The 14,900-nt window shown below is 34.0% G+C and overlaps 1 protein-coding gene across 3 annotated transcripts in view; it reads right to left on the bottom strand.

Annotated features, from left to right (window-relative positions):
* Positions 1–361: 361 nt before the first annotated feature.
* The window catches only part of LOC125050138 (guanine nucleotide-binding protein G(s) subunit alpha), a 28,760-nt gene continuing 14,221 nt past the window's right edge, over positions 362–14,900 (bottom strand). For all 3 annotated transcript variants that reach the window (XM_047649765.1, XM_047649764.1, XM_047649763.1), the window contains 9 exons: positions 13,273–13,396; positions 11,739–11,900; positions 11,109–11,192; positions 10,254–10,387; positions 9,925–10,053; positions 7,789–7,968; positions 7,010–7,208; positions 5,246–5,394; positions 362–4,665 (listed from right to left, as the gene is read on the bottom strand). In XM_047649765.1, coding sequence (XP_047505721.1) covers positions 5,248–5,394; positions 7,010–7,208; positions 7,789–7,968; positions 9,925–10,053; positions 10,254–10,387; positions 11,109–11,192; positions 11,739–11,900; positions 13,273–13,377 — 1,140 coding nt within the window. In that variant the 5' untranslated portion in view covers positions 13,378–13,396 and the 3' untranslated portion in view covers positions 362–4,665; positions 5,246–5,247. The remainder of the gene's footprint in view (positions 4,666–5,245; positions 5,395–7,009; positions 7,209–7,788; positions 7,969–9,924; positions 10,054–10,253; positions 10,388–11,108; positions 11,193–11,738; positions 11,901–13,272; positions 13,397–14,900) is intronic.

The following is a 14,900-nucleotide window of genomic DNA, read 5'->3' on the forward strand; positions in this document are numbered from 1 at the left end:
TGACTCAAGTGGCCTCAAAAATATAAAAAAAGTATTGTACATTCACAACAAAACCATAACTTTGAATTGAAACCAAAAATAACAAATACCTCTCCTGAAGATATTTTATTTTATTTTAGCTGAAATTAATGTATATGAAATCAGAATAATTAGCAGATTATTCGCTTCGGCATGGTCATGCCAGTAGAGCTGTGTTGGCCTAGGGCTAGTCGATTATGCGTGCGCCTCCTATGGATTATATATCACAAAAAAATTACGGCGTCGGGCGTGTATCAATTACGAACTTTGGGTTTCACCTTATGTAATTAAACCTCTAGAACTTATATTTACATACTAGGTACAGGAAAATAAAAAAGCACAATTTTAAAACAACATTTATTTTTACATACATTAAGTCTGATTCAAAATGCCTGAAACATACTGATTTTTGTGTACACATCAGTTAAGGGTAATTTAAAAGACAGTAAATAAATTGCGATTCTCTGAAAAACAAATTAAAATAAGCGTTCGTTATCTTTACCTCGCTCTAGAATCTACTATACACATAAATAGTTAAAAATTTTATCTTTAGGAATTTTATTAATTAGGTATATTAAAAATTAAAAATTTGTTAAAATATATAGATTTTTCTAATAATAACATTAAAACAAATGATAGAATATAATTACGATCAATAGACAATTTGTAAATAAGGAGTGCCGATTTGATTACTCTTAAAATGAATAAAACCGATGAATTTATACATAAATGAGCAGTTAAATGCGTTTATTTCAGCGAGACAGGGACGCTAAGTGAGCGACAGTCAAAAATATTACCAAAAAATATTTTGCAGAATAATTCTGCACTTTAAAGAGTCGAAACGAAAGTTCCCTCACATACATATTGTGCGCAGTACAATCACTTATTACTATGAAAGATTTAAAAAAGGGGAAATTGTTCAATACTATTTGGTTATTGGCCACGGACGTTTATTACTACTAGTCGAGGATTCCACGCGAAACTAAATTTTATTTTTCTATGCTAAGTTTCCGTTTTGAAGAGATTTTTATTAAGCCTCCGTGTTCGCACCTCCTTTTGAACAGTTCGTCCACAGAACATTAAATAACGTTTATGCAACGAAAGTCATCATTATAGTAATAATTTGTGTTATAATCGTGTAATGTGGACGAACCTATCTTCGCATTTGTCACTTACAAAATTGAATCAAGAGAACTTCTTTTGTTTCAACCTCAAAATCTCAGTTAACGTTTATGTCTCGTCTCGTAATTCAAGGATGACTCTTTGATGTCGTGTGCAAGAGGATTGCACGTTCGGAAACATCTTATCTTTATCTTAACTTTGACATCGACACTGGCAGTATATCATCTACATATCGAAAAACATAGAAAATATGCTATATTCTACTTTATACATGACTCACGTGTTATTGCGTTTACTTAAATTGTACGTTGTAGCGGGGACTGGACAGAAATATACAGCAATAGACAAAACCTATCTATCTTTCTTACTTTCACATTATGATACTTCGTATTTGGACATAAAAATCGAAAGATAGCTATGTTTTTGGAAACGACCGTAAATAGCAGATATCCGATTAATGCTAACGTTCAAGTTCAAAATAAGAATGTTAAAATATTGCACAATACTATCACCACATGCTACAAAAAGTTTAAAGAACCATAGATTAAAAATGGCGGAAACATCTGTCAGTTTGACGCGTGCAGATTGAGATTCGCGACGTGTTGCCATCTCCATTGTCAGTTTTAAAAACGTTTTAAATATAAGCCAAGCAGCCATCGAAGCCACCTCGTTTGTTGCAGGTGTAATGAAAATTATTTTTAAAATCCGACTAGTGGACAGTGACTCGCAAGAAACTTTACGTTAGCAGTCTAAATTATAGATATTTGCGTTCGATTTATCGCGATACACTAAACTTACTTAAAATAGCTACCAAATAGTTTGCTTAATTTGCATATACATAAGTTCAAGATGCCATTTTATTAATTACACGATGAGATGGTTTGGTGTCGGCGGCGGTCGTTCTATATTTCACTAAAATAAGCAGATCTTTAAAAGCCAAAAATTTCCTACCAATAATTAATAATTTCACTTATAATAATTAACCGAATGGAATTTTCTTATCCAAACCTAAAAAGTATATATTCCGTGTGATACGAACGACTACGCACCAAGAAATGTATGAAGTAAATCTATTATTTGTCTACTTACAAAGAAACTTAACACGAAAGAAAAATACAATTCTCAATATTAAATATATATTAAAAATAACGACAAAACGTTTATTTCAAAGCAAAATAGATGATTTGTTAATTTACAAGGTTCTAGGAAGGATCGAGTTCTCATATAGTCTGTAGATTTAATAATGGTAACATTAGTTTATGGTGTTTCCGCTAGCAGGACATCAAATATGGCACATTTCTTGCCAGCATCGACCTTATATTAAGGACCATTTCATTTCAAATCCTATTTTTATAAAATTCCTTCGAGAATGAATAATACCCTACCAATAATCTTTGAACGTTAAAAATATTTTTCTTTTCACAGACTAACAAATCGGTAAGTACATAAATCAATCGTATAAATAATTATTTTGTAATATTATTACCGTAATGTTAGTTACATTTGTACTTAGGGCTAAATGTAATATATTAATTTTCGAAAAAAATACAGGTTGTCAAAAAACCACCACATCTTTATCTCTATGTAGCGGTTTTAAGTTTAGCGGCAACCGCGAATATTTGAAAAATTAAATACTGCTAATAAACTTCCAATCGCCGCATTAGATGCGACCGGGAACAAATCTTTGGACCTTATAATTATTAAAAGCTCCATATATTAAATAACTTCAACAAAATCTACACAGCGAAGCTCTCGTGTCAATGTGCGTCGTTTAATAAGACAAAAGAAATTGCAAAAAATATACATATGGAAGACATAAACTTAACATTAAAAATAAACTTAAAAAATACAAATTCAATGATTTATAAAAATACAAGATCTCCTATTCAGCTACGAATACAACTCATATTTGTATACATCACGAAAACATAAAGATTATTGCAGTAAATCATTCGGTAAAAAAGTATAATTTACATGATTTAATTGTGCGCATACGCAAAAATCATAAAAAAAACGTTTGTAAAATTTACTATTGAAAAACGGCATCCACAGATGTCAAATTATTTCATAGACAAAAACTGAAATATAAAAAAAACATCAACAAATTATTATGCCAGCTTGTTATCTCTTAAAACATAGTCATAGCGACAACAAGGGTTAAGAGAATCATATTCCGATTTAAAAACATTTGTCACTTTGAAAAGACAGAAATTTTGATCCAAAGTGCATTGTCTATGTTTTAATAGATAACAATTTTCAGTGATATGCATCAATAAAAATGGGCAAAAAGCTAAAGGTGCTCATATACATAATACTATGTGTAGCCTCGAAAATATCAAACTATATGATCCTCAATATAAAACGATTTGTTCTACGCGATAATGACTCGATTGTCATTGTCACATGTCAAACTTATTCTTTTTTTTTTCTTCAAAAAAGGTTTATGTTGTTTCTGTTAATACTCCATTGTAGAATAAATAATAAACACAATTAATTCATTACATCTTTGTCTCTTTTGTTTTTTTTATATATCCTAAAAGATATGTTATTCGAATGACAAATGACAATCGAACCAATAAAGCCGCGTTATGCTCTAAAAAGGTTTACATCTCGGAATGTAGCGTGAATTTTAAAAATCTTAAAATATTAAAATTTAAGTGCAAATTATATCCTATAGAAACTTGCAATCATGTTAAATACGCGTCTAATTTAAAAATTCATAGACAAAAAGGATGTTGCCACACCAAAAAATCTAAGACGATTTTTTGAACCGGTAATACCCTTGTAGTTTCATTCCGAGATCAACCCACACTCTCACTGGTTGTTTCAAAGTAGCAACGTACGAAGTACGTATACGCGTACGTAACGTCCGGAAACACCATGCGACAGAAGAATCAGTGACTTGCCGCTCGGCGGTCTTTTGCACATTATCTTAAACACGATTTAGTTACACTGTTTTTCACTGCAACAAAATATTGTATTAAACATAAGAAGCTACACGATTTTGTAGCTGTACGAATAACATTATTAGTTACGTCTCTGGCTTCCGAACTTCAAAAATGTATTACTCAAAAGTTGATGTAAGAGTATGTAGTCTATGGAAAAACACATTTAAAGTCAGTGTACAAAATCACATTCCAATTACCACAGATAATGTGCAAGAGATCAGGCTATGGACACACTTAGTGACGTATTAAAGTAAATAGATTGCCTCGTATGTCCCAGCCTTTGCTCTACATGCGATGGCAACACAGATAATAAAAAGTTATATAAATACTGAATCCATTTTTGACAAGTGACAATAAAGTCAAAGAGTTTCTCATTGTGTAGATAGTTGTAAATATATCGACTTCAAAGGACTTATGTTATGTATTGCCATCGCTAATAAAGATTTGTATAATTTAATATTGGAGCGTTACACATAGATAGTATATGTATAATATGTAAATATTGCTGTCGTATTCGTTTGGTGTCATATCACGCCGGCTTCGAACCAGCCCTGGCGCATTGGAATCGCCGTTCTCACTGCAATTATCGAAACATCTAAGAATATGTATTTATATATTTTGATATCATACCAGTATGTATGTGATATAGTTAGTTTAGTATATTATTTGGGCATATAGCAAGATGCACAGATATAAGGTGGACTTTAAAAACTATATGGAAAGGACCGGGCAGTGAAGAAGAAGAGAGCGCCCTTTAAACGATAGATAGAAGAAAGAAGCGTTAGCAGGAAGAGAATGGAGAAAGAAAGACATGGATAGAGATATTTGGAAAAAGCTGGAGAAGAAGGAAGGTTGGATAAAAACTAAACTGTACATTCTACATTTGGAAATAAACGGGCTAATACTCTGATTTTAAATTCCGTAGAATTCTGACAGCTATCATTTTTTGACGTGTCAGTGATGGCAAACCTTTTTGTCAGGCACATTTTTAAATTTCAATACGAGTGTAAACATCTGAGTCTATACACACATTTTGTTGTTTGCTCGGTAAAAAAAATTGTTTCCTTTAAATGTGTAAAAGTTATGTCAATAAAAGACAATACTATGTCTCTTTCTATTTTAAAAAATACACATACACATATAATAGACATACTGACCGTTAGAGCAGCTCGTACTGCCGCAGATGCATCCTCTGAATGATGTCGCGGCAGTCGTTGAAGACGCGCTTGATGTTCTCGGTGTCCACGGCGCACGTGAAGTGAGGGTAGCAGTAGTGCTTGCCTTCGCCACTGGCCGTACTGATGCGCTGGAACCAGAATTCAAATCTTCTTAAACGCATATATACGAGGACCGAAGATAGGGATTTTTGAATTTATTATTTTTATAAGTTAAAAAAACGTGTGTGTACTTATGTTCACGCGTTAGAAGTTATACTTCTTTGGCGTAACAAGATAAAAATCTTATTATCTTTCGTCTTATTCAACGTTTGTAGAAAAAACGACACTAACAATAGAAAAAAGGTAATACAGTGAATTTTATTATAACGCATCTAGTGAAATAAAGTTTATTTAAATAAATTAATTAACCAATATTTGCCCATTTTGTACATGTACCAATTTGTATTAATCTGTCCACTAAACTATAAATATTGTGGGACGTAGATGTATAATGTTTATTCACAATTATTATTTTTTTTTTTTTAGATTGGACAATTCACACCAATTGACCTAGTCCCATGCTAAGCTGGTGAAGCTTGTGTTATGGGAACTAGGCAACGGATATACATACATATTATAGATAGATAGACATATAAATACATATTTAAACACCCAAGACCTAAGCACAACCAAATGCTTATTCACATCGATGTTTGTCTCAGCCGGGGATCGAACCCGGGACCCATGGATCCGCAGTCAGGGGTACTAACCACTAGACCAATGAGCCGTCAAATATAAATAATTTAAATATCACAAAAAAATATTTCTACATAATTAAAGAAATGGACATTTTTTATCTTAAAATGTTGACTATGTCAACTTCACGGTGTCGGTCTTCTGTGACGGTGTGCGCGCGCATCGTAAAAATTTACTCTTATCATCTTTCCCTAACGCGCCAAAAGAAGTATAACTTTAAAATCTAATAGGGTAGCATTTTCAATGATCTGTACTACTAAAACTGAAAATGTATACGAAATTACTTCTACGCCTAGTAAACAAACACGAGACGTAACCCCGGCCGCACCTTGTAACAAAATGTGAGCATTTGAGCGACTCAAATTTATAAATATTTTATATTTAATTAAAAAAAATGCATATTTCTATATTTTTTCTACATTATAACGAAAAAAAAATGAATCTTTAAAGAAGACATATTGCAGAAATAACCCCAAAAAAAATACAACTTTTGCCACAGAATATAGGCGAAATAAATTATATAGTAATAATAATGAATAGTAAAGTCTAGAACTTCTAGTCCTAATCGCTGTTTCAGTTATAAATTATTAGTAGGCAATTAGCGGGGCCACTAGACAAAAAATATCTATGGATGTATGTCAATATGTGTCAATTGACGACTGATTGGTCTAGTGGTCAGTGCCAATCCATGGGTCCCGGGTTCGATCCCCGGCTGAGACGAACATCGATGTGATGAGCATTTGGTGTTGTGCTTAGGTCTTGGGTGTTTAAATATGTATTTATATGTCTATCTATCTATAATATGTATGTATATACGTTGCCTAGTACCCATAAAACAAGCTTCACCAGCTTAGCATGGGACTAGGTCTATTGGTGTGAATTGTCTTTTAAAAAAAAACTTTTAAAAAAAAAAAGAAAAAAAAATTGCCACAAATAAAATTCGTCTGGAAAGTGACCTTTCACATCAAGACAACATTCCCATGCCCACAAGCCCCATACCCCACTCACCAGGAACTCGTCCCGTATGAAGTATTTAGCGCGAGCCACCTCCGGATGGTCCCTGACGTCGGGGCTGGCGTCAGGCGGAGTCTGGTATCGGGCAAACTCCGAGAAGTAATCCTCGAGCCGGGACTTGCCCGCGAGCACTTTCTCCGCGAGCAGGTCCTGCTTATTGAGGAACAGGATCACCGATATTGTGCGGAGCCATCTGGAATTCATTAATAAAGATCAGAACCGAATAAAAAAATAATTTCATTTTTTATAGCTTTTAAAGTGCTTTTTGTATATATTTATATTGAAACTAGCTGACCCGGCAAAAATTGTTTTGCCATGTATATTATTTCTAGGAAACATTTTTTTTAGTTCAATAAAAATAACTATCTACTATAATAAAAAATAGGGGTTGATCGTAGATCGTAGAAAATTATGGATTGTATGTATTTTTCTATGCTTTATAAAAAAAAAACAAAATATGTTGTCTAAAAAATAAAATTTTCGGGGTGGACAACCTTTAGGAGTATGAAAAATAGATAGTAGCCGATTCTCAGACTTACTAAATATGTTTATAAAATTTGATAAAAATCGGTCAAGCCGTTTCGGAGGAGTATGGTAACTAACATTGTGACACAAGAATTTTATATATAAGATTTAAAATTGAATGAAATATTTTAAGTTTTAATTTTCTCTCGGTCTACATCTATTTCTGGATCATTTAATGTTTCCATCACAAAATCCAGAGAAATATGTACCGAGGGAATATTTCCAAAGCGGACAGAACTATTAGGTACCGATTATTCCATATGCTCTTAAAGAGATCCAGCGACTCCCGGAGCCTGTTCTGCGTGGGGTCCTCCCGCAGCACCATGTTGTAGGAGGAGCAGGCCGTCACGAAGATGATAGCCGTCACGTCGTTGAAGCACTGGATCCACTTACGGCGCTCGTCGCGCTGACCGCCCACGTCGAACATACTGAAAATTAACAAAGCTAAACCATATCGTATTGACTCAAAGAGGAATGAGGAATCGCTCGAAGAGTTAAAGTACCTTTTATCTTTTTAACAACGTCACGTCGTTATAGTTCCACTCATTAGTGGATATATGATAAAGATATTTTTGTAGGCTAACTGCAAGAAGTCGGAAAAATCATTTGTTTATAGTTCGTATAACACTCCAATGCTTTTTTCTTAATTACAGTATTATAATATGTAATCCGGGGCATTGTCAAGCTATCGATTTTTTTTTGGATTGTAGAGTACCTACCTGCCTTAGACATCTTATACAAAAGAATACCTCGTAATCTATCATAATGACCAAAAGTAGGCGTACAAGGGCATTCTGATAATGAGCGTTCAAGTATTACGTAACGCAATTTTCGGAGATTTCCCTCCCCCCCCCCCCCATGTAACTCGCCATAACGTTTTTCAGTACCCAAGTACAGTACTGTACTCGAGTATAGTAAAACGTTTCGTGACCACCTTGTGTCTCTTTACTCACTATTATGAGGTGTAAGTCGAAAATAATAATAGTTAATACTATAACGCGTAATTTAATCCCCGCCGCGCATCGTAACGTTTTACAAAAGGACCCCCCTCTCCCAAAACTCGTCACGTAATACTTGAACGCTCCCAAACGAGCTGAATATTGATAGTTCCTCCACTCACTTATTAAAATCGATTTTCGTTTAGTTTTTATAATTTAATTTGTTTGTTTATTTTTTTAATTATCTATTCGTGTTACATACACGAATAGAATATTAAAAAGTGTTTGTCACATTAAAATTGTATTTTTTTTTTGTACCAATGCATTAGTGTGCCGAGCGTTGACAAGTTTCTATAAATAAATAAATACAAATCATACTTTATTATTTTTATAAAATGTAGTAATTCACACAACACAATAGAGGGCTTAGGTTTTATTAAAAAATTAATATGTTATAGAACTTATTTTAACTTATATATAATATATAACTTATAATAACTTTACTAAATAATTGTGTACTCACGAACGTACATTAATATTTTAGTAATCAAAAATTATAATATGAATCAAATAATTTCTGCTTTCATATAATCAAATTCAAACTAAGCAATCAGAATCAAATACAGATATACGTGGAGCAGAATAGCTTACATTATGTACATTAGTAAAGATTATCAAAACAAATATTAAATAATAATAGACACGTTGGAGGTGTCGATTATACATTATATTAAGATTTCGATCCACTGTTTAAAATGTATTCAGGGGCTGAGAAAGTAAAACAAAAATTGTTTTGTTCAGGCTCTGATCGATAATAATAATTATAATAAATCGTTTATTTACGCAAAAAATGGTACATTCAGATTGATTAAATTTAAACAACACCGCACAATCAGCCATATAAAAATAAGCATGCAAATGTCATATTAATTATAATTGTTGTCAAAACTTCTAAATACTCTCCCACGCTATAAAGGCACTTTGTTTTAAAAGATTGTAATCGATTGTGAACCGCATTTCTAGTCCAATAAGGACGCGTGCACGTCATATTACGTCCGTTGGACCAATCACAATCGAGCTGAACGTTCCGTCTTTCGTTTCGTGAATGTCGACATATCTCAACAATATATTAACTTGTGAAACTTGTAATTTCTAACCGAATTTATAAATGTATTCAATACAATGTATTAATTGTATTTACTCTTCACTTAAAAGGAATTTAAATAGTACTGTGGTGTCGCCCTTCAGGCACCAAGGCTAAACGGCAATTGATATTTTGATGTTATCTATACTTTTAGTTTATTTACAATATATTAAGCAAAACAAAAAATGAAAAGAACAAATATTTACAAAATGATAAAAATACGCTATAGAAAAAAAATATAAATTTGTGTATATGTGTGTAACTGATTTACCTTCGATACATAAATATATTAGTATACTTACTGGAAATTGACTTTATCGACCACGAACTGCGTCTCAAAGATGCCCGAAGTGAGAACTCGGCAGCGAAGGATGTCTTGCTCCGTGGGCGTGTACTCTGGGTGCTTTATCACGTGCACTTTGTCCAGGAAACTGAAAAACAAATTTCATTAAAAATAAGATTAACTCAAATTCCTTAATTTGAATTTTTTTAATGAAATATAATGTTAAAAAAATTAAAATAACACAAATGTTACCATACTATTTTAAACATATTTTGTACCAGGAATATATTGTTCAAATATGGAACAAACAGAAAATCTAGATATACATATATATTATATTCTACTTACTACTTGGCGCAGTCGATAAGCTGGTACTCGTTACTGCGCTCATATGTCCGCTGAACCCCTCCATCCTTCCAGAGCTCCTCCGTGTGCTCATAGAACTCACGTGGGTAGTCGAAATCCGGTTGTGAAGCTACGTCCTAGCAATTACCATCACATTCAGCATTAACTTTTCTCATTAAAAAAATCTGATTTAGTCTATATTTTCAATAATCTCGAAAATTTGCGTGACGTAATACTTGAACTTGAACAATTAATATAATCTATACATATAATCATAGATTCGATGCCCTGCTGTGCCAATGGTGCACATTCAATACTCGGTCGTATGGTGATGGAATACATAGTGAAGAAACCATGCCAAAAATCCAAATAGTCGACGGCGTGTCAAGGCATAGAAGGCTGATCACCTATTAGATAATATAAAATGATAACGAAACGGACGAAGTTTTTAAGCTATTGCATAGATTTTATCGCGGGATTTGAACGCGGCGACCGAATCAAGAAATTCCGTAACGAAAATAAACCTAACACACGATGACGTAATATAGGTGCGGCCAATACGCGTCAGAGCGGGACAGAACGCATACTGCATCTCACATCGGTCTGGCGTGATCGGTGACGTAGCGCAGGTGCGTTGGAGTGGGACAGAACGCAAACTGTGTATTCACATCTCTCTGACGAGATCGGTGACGTAGGGTAAGCGCGGCCGGTGCAGTTTGTATTTTAATACTAAATCGAGAATAGAAAAAATATTAATCCTACATACAATTGTCTTAGAGAAACATACTTTACACTATATGTTTTTCTTACATAAGTTTATACAATATACATATATATAATTATGTTTTTATAACTTACTTGTATGTAGTCAACTCGAGCTTTATTCTCGGCCTTTTCGAGAGGTATGGGCGGTGTAAGCGTGCTCATCGCACCAGTTATCGTCTGAAATTACAAAGCTCATCAAGATCTGGAAAATTGCATTAGAAAATTCTTGAAAAGGCCACCAACACACCGGAAATATAAGTGTCTATGGGCGTCGGTATCACTTAACATCAGTTGAGAAAAAAGGTATTTAATACATTGAAATTTTTATTATAACGCATTATCTAGTTAAACAAAGCTTATTTAAATATCACAAAAAAACAACATTTTTTTATTTTAGCATGCAACTTATACATATTGATATTTACTATTTAATTCACGTAAATTGGTTAGAGTTCAGTAGACTTATGACAGGCGACAGCTAAAGTATGATACAAATATTTATGTAGAAACATTGTCTAAATATCATACAAATAGTTGTATATATAAAAAAATTGTCTATAGCTAACTTCAGGGTGTCGGTTTTTTGTAACGGTGTGCACGCGCATCGTAATAATTTACTCTCATAATTTATCCCTGACGCGCCAAAAGAAGACTTCAATAAAATCTAAAAGTCCTTATTAATAATTAACGCCAATCTAATATAACTTTATATGGTTTACTCACGAGAATCGCATCGCGAATATTCTTCTTGATATCCTCAATCTTCTCCCGACGTTCCTTATCAGAGAATCCGTTTACGTGGAGAATGCGCATTTGTTTCACAATCGTCGACTTGCCGGACTCGCCAGCGCCGAGGAGGAGCAAGCGATGCGTTGCGCGATATAACTGGAAATTTACGTCATAAAATTATTTGACAAGAATTAAGTAAAAAACAATGTGTACTGTACTAGTCCCCTTTAAGGGCAATTTTTGGAGATTAACCCCCCATCTAACGCGCCGTAACGTTTTTCTGACCACCTAGTGACTCTTTATACCTAAAAGTTACCATTATGTGGTGTAAAGTACTGGAAAGTCGAAAATAATATTAACAATAACGCGTAATTCAATCCCCGCCCCGTATCGTAACGTTTTACAAAAGGACCCCCCCCCCAAAATTCGTTACGTAATACTTGAACGCTCCCTAGCGCGGTATTTTCCCCCCAAAACGTGGAGATTTCTTAAGTTATATTTCTGCCGTGGGAAATTTATAATGATTTGTCAAGGTCATAATTAGTTTTGCGTACCTTTGCACCTGTTTCAATTGTATTGTTACAAAATTAAACTTTATAAAATTCGTGCTCCTAGTTTCTTAATTGAATTGTTCAAAAAACTGTTTTACGACAATACTCCTACAACGCGATTTCCTATAACGCGGTACACCCGGACAGCGTTATAAGAGTACGCGTTGTAGGAGGGATTACTGTACTTTCCTGTGGTGTTATGTTAAAGTCTTGGTTAAGATTACAAGCAGACAAGCAAGTTTATTTATTCACAAAACATACATTCACTATCCTTACTAAACCAATACGATAGTGTCGAAAACAAAAAAAAATAGAATAACATATATAAACACAAGTTAGTATATATTAATAATATTTTGAAACTAGTGCACAAGAATTTTACACCGGGGGTCTAGGATTCAATTCGGTGTAAGTGATTTTATTATTTCAATATTTATTTGCTTCAGACGTTAACGAAACAGAAATATGTCGGTATTACGTTTTCAGGACTACAAATAAATATTTCTGAAAAAATAAAGTGAAGACAACTTTCCAAGATGGTGTTGGTTTGATACAACAATTTTTTTTCCTTTATAATGAATAATATGAATTAAATTTGTTACTGTATACTTCCAACAAGCAGTGGCGTAACAATAGGACGGCAGTGCTGGCAAAATGCGACAGGCCCCCGACTCAAGAGGGCCCCTGCCCAAGAGATATTATGTACGGATGAATGTGAAGTCTACAATACGTATTGGGCTAGCGTGGGGACTACAGACCATTCCCTCTCGTCTAAGAGAGGAGGCCTATGGCCATTAGTGGGACATATACAACGTGTAATTGAGTACACTGAAAATCTCGAAGTATATTAAAATTAAACTGAATACAACGTGACGATTTTTACTGATAGGGCCCCATCAAAATAATTAGCCACGGGCCCCAAATGGTATAGTTACGCCACTGCCAACAAGGCTTATTAAGATATTATTTCTGGTTACCTGTTTATCTTTTTGTAATTGGCGTGTGATGGCGTCGCTCCGTCGTTTCTGCGTTTTGGCGTCATCCTCGCCGCTTTTGGCGCCCGGCGAACCGAAGCAGCCCATTGCCGACCACGCAGCCCACCTGGAACCATTCACGTCAAGTCTCAATAAACAAACTTTTTTTAACTAAACTGATTTATATTTAATGCCTGAGTTTGGACTTTTCATAAACAGAAAGACAGTATACCATACCGGGCAATAAGGGTAATGTCCTGTCTCAGCCAGATGATGACCGATTATTTATTTATTTATAAAAGCTTGCCAACGCTCGGCACACTGATACAATAAAAATAAAATACAATATAAGATAATATAAACGAAAAAAAAAACGATAGAAAAAGGAATATAGTTTGTGTGTGGGGAATTAACTATCCATATCTCATTGCCTAGTTAAAAGGTTGGGGCAATCAACCTGATTGTTAAATATCTTATATGCAAACGATATATCAATTAATTTTCTACGATTCTCCAATAAGAACATCTTAAAGTACGCTAGCCTGTTTTAGTAGGTACAGTTACTGAGTCCCACAAATTACAAAACCCTCCGCACATAATAGGGCTTAGTGTAAATGTCGCAATTGAAATTCGAGACTTGGCATTAAATATCGCATTTTGTCAATCATACTGAAGAGCTGTCAAACCATTTGATCTGTATGAAGTTGCAAGTTACAGTTCAGCCTTGCGATTCTGTAACTCACATTTCGAACTCTCACAGCGGTTTTCGCAGCGGCGGTCGCGCTCAAATCAGTCGTGAAGCAGTCATTTTACGATTTGGCATTCTAATACACAATAAACTACAAGCTCCCTCCGCTTGTGAAGACGTAATGTGAAATTGCTTAACAGAATACCATGAGATTCCAAAAATGACGTGAGTGACAAAGGGAGCGTTGTTAGTGCGAGGTGAACTCACGGATTAACAGAATCGCACGGCTATTATGGCCTTTAGATTTCAAATTGACAATAACGTATACGATTCGGCCATCGCTTGGAGCCTAAATCTTACTATCTTATTATAAGTGAATATTATAATGTATTGACTTAGACATCGTTTCTCAACCATTTATATATCACGACCCACGAAAAAGCCAAAAGTAAAACATTCTTGCAACCCCGTCACTGTAAAATTATAATAATATTTATTAATTCCTTTAATAACGAATCCTTTGTACCCGTATGTAGATGGTATTTATTTTTTTTCCAACAGACTGCGACCGCTTGAGAAACGAAACGAAAAGAAGTTCTCAATTTAATATACTTGAAATATATACTGCCTCTTTGTAAAATAATATTGTTATAACAGCCTCTACTAAGCTTACTTTAAACTTTAAAGCTTTATATAATATATGATTAGAATTATACGAAGGTAAAATGCGTCGATTATAAAAAAATTTGGATTAACCATTAGATTTAGGCTTTTTCATACAAATGTCTCTCTCAGAATTTTTATACTTTGACATACTTCTAGTACAGCTAATAAGTTTTCATTAAATTGATTGTTTACTTAGCCTACCTTTTTAGTAGGTGCATACCAACATATGGAACATTTTGCTAAGGTGTACCTACCTCCATAGAGACTGTTCGGTGTT

This window comes from Pieris napi, chromosome 6, assembly GCF_905475465.1.
Source record: "Pieris napi chromosome 6, ilPieNapi1.2, whole genome shotgun sequence".
Taxonomy (NCBI): Eukaryota; Metazoa; Arthropoda; class Insecta; order Lepidoptera; family Pieridae; genus Pieris; species Pieris napi.